Here is a 10,796-nt window from a genome sequence, read left to right on the forward strand (position 1 = left end):
GCCGTAACACACAACTAACAAATCTGCATGAGTCAAGCCAGGCTGTTCATCAACATGTCTTCTATGAAGGACTTGACTAAATATGAAGAACAGCTTTAGTCAAGACAGTGACCCAGATTCCTGTGAACACAGTTGCCCTCCAATGAGCCTTTTGTTGAGATCATGTTTAATGCCAAGTGTCTGGGTAACAACCTGAATCATATGTCTGAGAGTTACCATATTTTCATTCTTTAAAGTAGCCAACAGTATTTAAAATATATAAAATACACTTGCATAATTGATTCTGGAGAATTGCTGATGCCAGACATAAAAGATAAAAAAAAAAAAACACGACAGTTATCATTGTCATCAGTTTATTACAATCAAGTAATCACAGATGCTACATGTGTCTAACGTGAATCGAACATAACTGAACACCTTTATTCAATTAATAACATAAGTACATTTTTTGGACAGATACACATTTCCCTTCTTCAGGCTTTGTGCTTCAGCACATTAAATTTGAAATAAAATAACTGATACTACATTAAAGTCTTAGCTTTCACTGGAGTAGGGGCAGTAGTTTGCCTTTTAGCACTCAAAGCATAGAGGCTGACAGGTTACTGGACAGGTTCACATGAACTGTGGTGATCTGATTATGCTTCTGTCTTCTCACACTTGTTTTTCACCTACTAATTCTTTAACCAGTGAGGAAACCAGGTCCTTGGGTCTACTGATAACTGTATGGAGTGACTCAGTCTGTTGCTTTTGTTAAAGAAATGTAGTGTCTGGTGCTGGGACTGAGGAGAAACTTTTCCTGCTTGGACTGTGGTTGGCGCTGCACAGATTCCATGATGGGTTTTAAAATAATCTCAGTGAGGTTTGTATAAATGAATCTTTATAAAGGTGCTATAAGACAACTGCATTTTTTTTTCCAAGAAGAGTCTTTGTCTGGAGTGATCATGACTAAGGCATACTACAAAAACATTTTTGAGGAGGATTTATGATGCATGATGGTTCACTCAGCTCAACCCCAGCAAGCCAATGAGGGGCCTGAATGAGTGAACCTCCTCTCATTGCTAACTGTTAACATGTGGGCTTCCTTTTTTTCTTCTAGAAAAATGCAGCTGCAATTGGGGTTTTCTTTGTACCTTTGCAGAAAAACAGCCTGGATATACTCATAACTAAATCTGCTTATTAAAGATGCATTGTGATGCAGGGAACCCATGAAAAATAACTCACAGTTGTTGCATTTTATCCCCCTCTAAATAAAATTTTAATCTCAGATACATTTCTTGAAGTGACATTTATTGTAAGCAATACAGTCAACAGAACCAAACTGACAGTGAACTGATGATGAGGATGGCCATTAGATGTGCACCAGTGGTCTCCCTCTTCCTCATACTCCTCTTCTTCAACCAAAACCTCCTCCTCACCGGAGGGCGTGTGTTCACAGACTTCCTCCTCAGCTGTTAAATTCAGAAGTTCATTGCAAGTTTCATTCTGACAGTAAGCTCAGGTTACCAGGAGCAGGATGGTGAGTTCTCCTCCACTGCCAAATCATTTTTGATGACTTCTTTCTGTTATAGCTGTCACACAGACTTTGCATCTACACAGAAAAAATTTTTTTTCATCAGTGTATTTCAGCACGGCTGTTTGCTTTGTAATAGAATGACTTCATGGTGTGCTTTTTTTGATTACAGACAACATACACAGACAAAGGCGAAAAGGTAAGTAATCTAATCATATGCACTGTACTACTGAACATAGGTTATTTAGTAGTAATGCTGTTATCAGGCAGAGAAAACGCTTAGCAGAAAGCCACAGCACCCAAACCAGGCTTTTTATTAATTTTGTTACCCATTGTCTTTCATTTTAGGCACACTTGAATATGTAATTACAACTTAAAAAAAACTACTTCCACCAATGATTTGTTTATTAAACCCCTATTTTTTATTTCTCTCTCTGCTCAGCATGAGCAGGGCAGGTTCCTCTGCTTCGATCATTTAACTTTCTGGGTTGGAAATGCAAAACAGGTATGTTAAGTCATAACTGCTTGTTGTCTTATACTCTTTGAGGAGCATATGGTTACTTTTGGGGGGGGGGCATTTGGGGTGGCAAGACTATTGGTTCTCCTGAGGGGTGGAGGGAACACAGCATGTAAAGTCCCAGTCTACAAACCAATTTCAAATGAAGTCAAACTTCACTAATGACCAGGAGATGGCGCTATCACACAGCCAACGTGTTGCAGTTATGCCTAATTCAAACTCAACAACGCACCATGAAAAAGAAATGTCCATGTTTTTCTGTTGAATACAAATCATTCTGTCTCCGACAGGCTGCCTCATATTACTGTGACAAGCTGGGCTTTGAGCCTTGGGCTTACCAAGGTTTGGAGACAGGCAGCCGTGAAGCGGTGTCCCATGTAGTCAAACAAGGCAAGGTAAAGGCACTTCAGTTCTTTAGGTCTGGAACCACATATCATCCAGAAAGGAAAATCACACACAGGATACATCAGCAGCATGAGAAGATTTCCTTTAGTGCAACTAAGCAAAAATATGAAACACTGGTCTGTGTAGGCTGAATTTGTGTTTGAATGTCACTGATTACAATTGATAGAAATTCATTTGTCATCAAGACCCTATTACTCAGCTGACCAGGAGCTGACTCAGCTGGTCTTGCTTTCTTGAGCAGTGTAGGTTTTAAAGACCCCTGCCACTATATAAATAAATATATAAGGCCCAAACTGTAACTTAAATGACTGAATGAGGTAGGAGTTGCTTTGACTGTAGCATGTTAATGTTTTCACTTTGTATTTCACAGATCATCTATGTGTTCTCATCTGCTCTCAATCCTGGAAACAAAGGTAATAAAGGCAGCGATCAGGAGCTGGGTCCACAATGTTACCATACCGTAAACACTTATTCTATCTGTGTTTTTCCAAAAATGTCACATGGTACAATTTTAAGCTAATATCTTTTTTTAAACATTAAAATGTAATAACTTATTTTATGAGAAATGTATTTAGCATGTACCAAGAAAAACTTATGTAATATGTTATAATTTACAATATAAAGTTTGAAACTGCAAAGGAGGAGCTTCTACAATCCAGTTCTCTGTTCTTCATGCACACATTCCTCATGCTCACATGAAATTAATTTGTCACACACTATTTTGTTTAACTTTTCTGCTCTTCTACAAATGATGGTTGTGTTTTCTGAACCTGAAATTGTTCAGGTAGAAAACATAAAACTTGCCATTTTTTTCAACACAAAAAATTGAAAGATGTTAAGATGACACTAAACATAACAGACTAGAATGACTACGTGTGGCGTTTCCTCAGAGATGGGCGATCACTTGGTCAAGCACGGGGATGGAGTGAAGGATGTTGCCTTTACAGTGCAGGACTGTGACTTCCTAGTCCAGGTACAGTAATACTTATTTTAGGAGTGCATTCTCAACTGCATTCTGTAACACTCACAGTCACATTTAAGGTTACATTTAATTACCAGTAATGACTTCTGGCAGATAAATGCTTTTGCTTTCATGGCGTATTAACTCACAGAAAGCCCGTGAGCGAGGTGCAGTTGTTATAAAGGAGCCTCACACACTGGAGGACAAGAATGGTAAAGTCCGGCTGGCTGTGCTGCAGACGGTAAGAGATGTTGCTAAGTATGAATTCTATGATGTTATATTGAGCATTTTAGGTGCTATTTCAATTTGAATTTCATTTGAGTTGGACTGAATACTTGCTCTTTTGTGTTTGCTGCAGTATGGTGACACCACACATACGTTAGTGGAGAGGACAGGATACAGTGGGTTGTTTCTGCCAGGCTTCCACCCTCCTCTGTTCAAGGACCCTTTATTAGCCAAACTGTGAGTAGACACATGTTACTCAGGTGTTCCTTTACTCATAACAATAACATGCAAATTTCAGATAAATGATATGTTTGTGTGATGTTGCCTCCATCTCTCCATGCAGACCAAGTGGAAAACTGGACTTTATTGATCATGTTGTGGGAAACCAACCAGACAATGAGATGGTTCCAGTAGTGGAATGGTAATGGACTCGGAACCTACTTATTGTAGAGTGTAAAAACATGTGATGTGATGGGATCTACAAGAGTGAAGTCAGGGGATGATAAGAGGAGGAGACAAAGGGTGTCTGAATCTTGCATAACTGCCTTTTTGGCATGAATGAGGGTTTTCTGATGTGGATCTCCAGTGGTTCTACACATCTGGATCTTGTTGTTACGCCATCGTATAGTCACGTAAAGGAGGGGGAAGGCAGTTCTCTTAATAAGCAAGCTCATTGGTTAATCCTGGAACGAGGGGTGTAACACAAGCTGGAGGTTTTTAGATGTGAAGAGTCTCATGGAACCAACTCATAATTCAAAAAGTCAGCTTCATACTTAGCAGGCTGCAATTTTCCAAATGCCCAATTTAGATCATGTAATGATAGCATCAATTCTGAGCAGGTGAACAATTACAAGATCATTTGTGCAGCTCTACACCAGTGAAAGGAAAATGATTTAATACATGACACATGTATGTACGATTATATGAAACATCTATGTAAACACTACAAGTGGTACTTCAGGAGGGTTTGACTCACCAAATTATGTTTGAACTGAAACCACTGTGACTGCTGAGCTCTGGTTCATAATTCTTCAGGTATCAGAGAAACCTTCTCTTCCACCGCTTCTGGTCAGTGGACGACAAGCAGCTTAAGACAGAGTTTAGTGCCTTGCGCTCCATTGTGGTGACAAACTATGAGGAGACTGTGAAGATGCCCATCAATGAGCCGGCCACGGGGAAGAGAAAGTCTCAAATCCAGGCATGTTTCCAACAGTAGAGACTAAAACATATGTAGACCAGAAACAATTTACTTGTACAGTAATTGATAAGTAACAGACATCCTTTCCCTATATTTTCACTTAGGAGTATGTGGAGTACTATGGAGGTGCAGGAGTGCAGCATATTGCCATGAACACATCAGATATCATCACTGCAGTAAGTCTACAAAATATTCTTTTGGGCTCTGTATGTGGATGCACCCCAAAAGCAGCCACAGCAATGCTTTGATGAATCCTTTATGTGTAGATACGTAACCTAAAGGAGCGTGGGATGGAGTTCATGTCTGTGCCGGACACCTACTACAACCAGCTGAAGGAGAGGTTGAAATACTCCAAAGTTAAAATCAGAGAGGACCTGGATGCCTTAAAGGTCAGGACTAAGATCATATTCTAACAAACATGGAGGACTGATGCTGTGAACCTCATGTTTTTATTTTTGGCCAAAGAGCATTACTGTACTGTATTTTTTAAATCATAAAAAAGTTCATTCACTGTCCAATCACAGTGAGTTTAAGAGAGATATTTTAACACAAACAAATATTATAGTTTATTTTACTCACACGCAGGAGCTGAAGATCTTGGTGGACTACGACGACAATGGCTATTTACTTCAGATCTTCACCAAGCCGGTTCAGGATCGCCCCACTGTGTTCTTGGAAGTCATTCAGAGACACAACCACCAGGTGGGGGCACCAGCTACCTATCTGATGAACACTTTTACAGGACGAAATACAGTACCAGATGACATCTGTTGTAGGCAAAGTAAATCATTAACTTAAATACATGATTTGTCCACAGGGCTTTGGCGCAGGAAACTTCAAATCTCTTTTTGAAGCCATTGAAGCTGACCAGAATGCCAGGGGAAATCTGACTATCCTGACACCAAGTGGTATTTCAAAGAACATGTGAACCCAGTTTTATATCCGCTCCAAAATTCTGAAATATCTCAGTAACTATTACTTTACTGTGAAAAGCAGCGATCTGTTGGAAGTGTTTATTTTATGTTACTTCATTAGTAAGACGAGTACATCACAAATTAGCATTCATAATGCAGTTGTTTCTTCTTGTAAAATATTAAAGAAAACCAATATTACTGACAGAAGCTTGACTCAAGCAAAACACTTATTTAAGCTTTCCAAAATGAAAACATTTAACTATACATGTATTATCATTTAGACAATGATTTCAGCAGACATGTCACTGTAACTGAGGCCTTTAGCATGATGTTTGTAGTGGCCGATTTTCCCTCCGTGTTGGAAGGAACAACAATTGCAATGTTTGAAATAATGGTTGCCATGTATTCATGAACAACCAAACATACAAATGTTGTAATATTTGTTTTCCAATAAAATGAGGACTTTCTTTTAGCAGCGGTTTCCAGTGCTTATCGGTCCATGTCAGACTTCCACTGATAAAGTAAAGCTCCAAGTGCTTGGTCCCATTCCTAAGTGCTGTTTAGGCCAGTTTATTAAATCAGTGTTCACTATACTGCACCACCACCACTCTTCAGCCATTCTCCAGCATGCTGCAGTGCTTTTCTGAGCTCCTGTAGGGTCTCCGCAGTTACTGACTGTACAGTTTGGAAGTGGATTAAAATGGCTTTTTGACACATATCCAGTGTCCGTGTTTATAATGTATATACCTCATACAAAGCTGGCTCTTGGGATCAGTATGACATTTCATTAGAAATTAGTTCAAGGAGCCTCGGCAGCTATCTGCTCCACACAAACAAGGAATCTTTGTTTCCTCAATGGGAAACTTGTAGTCATATGTGATCTCTTTGTTGACGCTTATTGGCTGACGGGAGTATATCACTATCTTCTTCTGAGACTCCACAGAGATGATCTTTGCATAGCAGTTAGGCTGCAAGACACACACGCACACACAAATCACAAATGCAAGATTGTAATGAAAATCTGAAGTTATTTTGCATTAAGTCCGAATTCTACTAAACTCTACTCTTACTTACATTGCAGCTGTGGTTAATAAACCTGGCTAAGTTCCCACATTTAGTGGCATCAATGATGGTGTCCTGATCAACCCGGAACAAATAGCTGCTTCCAATGCCCTCCTCCTCGTATCTCTGCTCCCTCATGTCAGCGATGACCTAAGCAAAAAGAAATCACATACACCTATGCATGAAAGTGTTGTTTACCATTATCACTCACACTTCTGGAAAGTACCCAGAACAACCAGAGGGTCCCAGTGGGCCCCTAGGGCAGTTCAGGAGAAACAATCAGGGGAAAATGTTTGTTTAAAAGCACATCTGTGGCATTTGTTAAGGGAGATACTTGCATTATGAATTTGTTTCTGAGCATTGTCATTAGTTTGTTTGTCTTACCTGTCTGATGATTTGGCCCACATACTCGATCACCATCTCATCTGCTGCTATTGGCTCCATGGCAAACAGGCCCCACTCATGGATGTGACTCCGGCTAAAACGAATCCTCTTCTTTCGAAACTGATATAAGAAGATATGAAGAGTTACTACTTGTTAACACAGGTGCCACCTGCTGCAAATAGACAGTGTTGCTGAGTTTTTTAAATGTCTCATATTTAGCCTGTTCAGTGTTTTATAATCACAACTATTCTGTAAATGTTGTAGCAGCAAGCTCAGTGGTAGATATCTGATTGGCTGGATACTACCATATATATACTGTATATAGGTGATTTGGGTGAATGAACTCTACTTAGTGGTAGTCATATGATCTTGCACATACAAATGTTCAGTGGCTTTATAAGTATATGAGGAATTAACAACCAAGTTACATACAATCAAACACAGTGCCATTAAGACAGACTAATTTATATCAAACAGACAGCACACTGATTTATAAAACTGCTTTTTGTCACATACACATATAGTAATTACAACATGTGGTTCAGAAAGGTTAGATGAAAAATTCATATTAAATCCTTCAGACTTGAAGATTCACATTGAGTGTACTTATCTTTATTAATATCTTACTTACCTTCAGCTGGTTGAACTTGACCAGGTCACTATCACAGCTAAAAGAGGACAGCAGGCGGCGCTGTTCAGACCTGAAGTCAGAGCCAGCACGCAGTGAGGTGGGTTGCTGGGCTGGGATGCACTTTCCCTGATGAAATATATAGACATTAAGCAATGAATGAAATAAACTATGCACTGAGATAATCTCAATTTCCTTTCTTTAATACCTGAATACTTGTAGATGGAAGCTCCGTGGTCAGCCTTGTGTTGTTGAGGTATTTCAGTAGGACTTTAGTCAGTGAGCAGCAGTTAAGGATGTCTAGTAAAGAATATTATAAAAAGTACTGTGGTTCTAAATACAGTTACTGGTGTATCTGAATTAATTATTTGTGCATCAATTCAATGAATAACTTTAAATTTTTTTAACCCCTGGGTTTTTTTTTTTTTACATTTTTCTAGAATAGTAGGATTTAAAATTATATTTTCAAAATTAAATATGTAACATGTTGGAATTAACATCAGTCATTTATGCAACAACAATCACATCTTTCAAAAATGATCAGTTACTTAGTTCATTCAGTGTTAACTCGCTTTGATCTCATTTAATTTTAACATGAAACTGATAAAATGGATATGAGGGTGAGGTACCCAGTGGGTGTCTCTGAGCCACCCAAAACCATTATCCTGCTCTTCCAGCCTTTCATATGTGCATTGCAGCAGCCTTGCATCCTCTTCATCCAGGCCCTGTTTCCAAACACTGTGAAGGATTTTCCACTCTTCATAGAGTGAACGCCACCTGCGAGGACAACTGTGAGAAGAGAGTGAACCAGTGATTCTTTTAAATGATCTGTGCTGATGATGGGTTCTCCATCTCCTCTTTAGCCTCCTCCACTGTTTTCGCCTGAGTATAGATTTCTCCTCATCCAAAAGGCCAGGCATATTCTCCAGTCCCTGCAAAGGCTTTGTTTTCACACCTGAACTGATCCAAACAGCCCTCCCATCAGCAGTGTCAGATGAAGACTCAGAGAGGCTGCATGGAGAGGACACTGTGATAGGAGAGCCTCTGACAGAATCGGCACATAAGAAAGGCAGTGAGGTGGCCTCCACTTTTGTTTTCCTCCTGTGGACTATAGCTCTTCGGGGTAGGATAATGTCTCTTCCAGGAGTCTTTGGAGCTGTGATATATGGATTGCTGGACAGGGATGAAATAGGTGGTGGGCTGCTAAGAGATGGGCACATCTCTGTGCTACCTTCTGACATTGGCATCTCTCTGCCAGGAGTTGCTGGAATTCTCCCAGAGCTGTACTGAGTCCATCCACTTCTCTCCTCTCTACCAGGAGTTTTAGGTATCTCCTGGTATAACAGGTATGAGGCTGCTGGGAGGTCACTGGGTGCCCGAATGAGCTCACCACTTGCTGGGAAGAGCGAGAGGACTTCATTGACTTCGTCAGAGTCCTCAATTTCCAGTTCAGCCACTATGCCCTTGCCTGGTGTTTGTGGTCTTTCCACCTCTTCCACAGCTGGAGATGTTGGTTTGCTTTTTATCACAAGGTCAGGATCACTGTCCACCAAGCAGCCAGTAGGAGTGACAGGCCTCAGGTTTTCTACGTTCTCTAAAGACTCCACCATCCATTCAGTGCTCTCCATCTCCACATCAAGGTCTGGTTCCACTGCTACACAGATAAGACACAGAATTGTATTTAGGTAATTCATTCAGTACTTTTGTTATATCCCTTTATAGATGGTACTTTAAAAAAGTTACAAGGGCACTCTGCAAGCCTCAAAGTCCTGCACACTGAATATTCAGATAACAGACCTACACCAAACAATATCTGTATATGCTGTCCTGGTGCAGTGAAGTGCACCAGTCTACTGGAATACAGCATGCTGGACATATAACCTGGAAGTCCTATAGGTGAAGGGGGCTGTAGGTCCTCAGGTTTGCTGGTTTGGAGCTCCATCATGGCATCCAAGTCACAAGTGTCTTGGTACTGGTTTTCCTCTGTTTCCTCCCTATGAAACGGATCTGACCAGTCCTGATGGCCCAGGCCCAGCTGAGCACCAGGGGTTAGCGGGGCTGAGGGGGTCAGAGGGGGCTCAAGCTCCACGGACTCTTCATCTGATGATATCACTATACACACATCACTCCTATTGTCCTTACTGTCCTCCTCCATGTCTTCATCTTCAGGACTTAGGTCAGAGTAGGACGAGTCCTCAAAGCTCTCCGAAGAGAGTGAGTCAGAGGAGTCGGATTCTGATGAGTACTCACTCTCTATAGTTGAAAACAGACACAAAAATATGTACTCGGAATTATATAGTTATTCATTAGCTTTTAATGTCACAACTATATGACCATATATCATACCGTTATCTGAGCACTGCACTCCATCAGTAGTTTGGAAGATGATGGACTCATCTTCCTCAGTGTGTTTTTGTGTTGGCTCATTCTCCTCCTCAGGATCATTACCACCACGACCAGCATTCCTGTCACACTAATTACAGCACCAATTATATTATACAGTCTCAAAAATTTCAGTTTATTATATTAAGACTTTGCACAGACACCGGAAAAGTTACAAGGAAAGTTTGTAACGCATCACAGCTGATTACGATCTGTTTATAAAAATACATGTGAGTTATTTATCTGAAGATCAGCTTAATCAAAGGAACATTTTCTATTAAAAACAGAAAACAAGGTTCTATTTGTGTGAAAAATCCCTATTTACCAGGATTTCAAGAGCATCATCAGGTATTATTTCCTCATCTTGAAACATGTTGTCTTCTTCTTTCCTGTCATCATCAACATCATCAGCAGCATCGTCACTGTCAAGCTCGTGTGGTCTTGCATGTCTGCGTCTAGGTCTCACTATGTCATCCCCATGTTTCACATCTTAAGTCCCATGGAAAGAGAGCCATAAAGTTTATCAAGCTACAGTCTGCAAGAAAAAGCTGAAGTAGGTAATCTAAAGTAAATTAGCTACATTAAAAGCACTGACCAGAAATGTCATCAT

At 40.2% G+C, this 10,796-nt stretch overlaps 2 protein-coding genes across 2 annotated transcripts in view; one reads left to right on the plus strand and one right to left on the minus strand.

The window, feature by feature from the left end:
* The first annotated feature begins 941 nt into the window (after positions 1–941).
* Positions 942–5,754, plus strand: hpdb (4-hydroxyphenylpyruvate dioxygenase b). Its single transcript, XM_020590426.1, has 14 exons — positions 942–950; positions 1,683–1,709; positions 1,953–2,015; positions 2,318–2,422; positions 2,803–2,845; positions 3,323–3,405; positions 3,545–3,634; positions 3,752–3,855; positions 3,962–4,039; positions 4,654–4,816; positions 4,921–4,992; positions 5,083–5,205; positions 5,402–5,518; positions 5,634–5,754. Exons 1-14 carry the CDS (start codon positions 942–944, stop codon positions 5,742–5,744), a joined length of 1,188 nt encoding a protein of 395 aa, XP_020446082.1. The 3' UTR covers positions 5,745–5,754.
* Positions 5,755–5,809: 55 nt separating this feature from the next.
* LOC109954825 (histone-lysine N-methyltransferase SETD1B-like) overlaps positions 5,810–10,796 on the minus strand; it is an 8,776-nt gene continuing 3,789 nt past the window's right edge. The window contains exons 11-20 of the mRNA XM_020590427.1: positions 10,782–10,786; positions 10,512–10,675; positions 10,151–10,277; positions 9,686–10,057; positions 8,373–9,458; positions 8,013–8,104; positions 7,808–7,933; positions 7,177–7,296; positions 6,805–6,942; positions 5,810–6,698 (exon numbers count right to left, since the gene is read on the minus strand). Coding sequence (XP_020446083.1) covers positions 6,525–6,698; positions 6,805–6,942; positions 7,177–7,296; positions 7,808–7,933; positions 8,013–8,104; positions 8,373–9,458; positions 9,686–10,057; positions 10,151–10,277; positions 10,512–10,675; positions 10,782–10,786 — 2,404 coding nt within the window. The 3' untranslated portion in view covers positions 5,810–6,524. The remainder of the gene's footprint in view (positions 6,699–6,804; positions 6,943–7,176; positions 7,297–7,807; positions 7,934–8,012; positions 8,105–8,372; positions 9,459–9,685; positions 10,058–10,150; positions 10,278–10,511; positions 10,676–10,781; positions 10,787–10,796) is intronic.

Source organism: Monopterus albus, unplaced genomic scaffold (assembly GCF_001952655.1).
Source record: "Monopterus albus unplaced genomic scaffold, M_albus_1.0 scaffold12.1, whole genome shotgun sequence".
Taxonomy (NCBI): domain Eukaryota; kingdom Metazoa; phylum Chordata; class Actinopteri; order Synbranchiformes; family Synbranchidae; genus Monopterus; species Monopterus albus.

Coding starts and splice junctions, on each gene's coding strand:
- hpdb (XM_020590426.1), top strand. Junction 3,856..3,961: donor GACCCTTTATTAGCCAAACT/GTGAGTAGACAC, acceptor CTCTCCATGCAG/ACCAAGTGGAAAACTGGACT. Junction 4,817..4,920: donor AGAGAAAGTCTCAAATCCAG/GCATGTTTCCAA, acceptor ATTTTCACTTAG/GAGTATGTGGAGTACTATGG.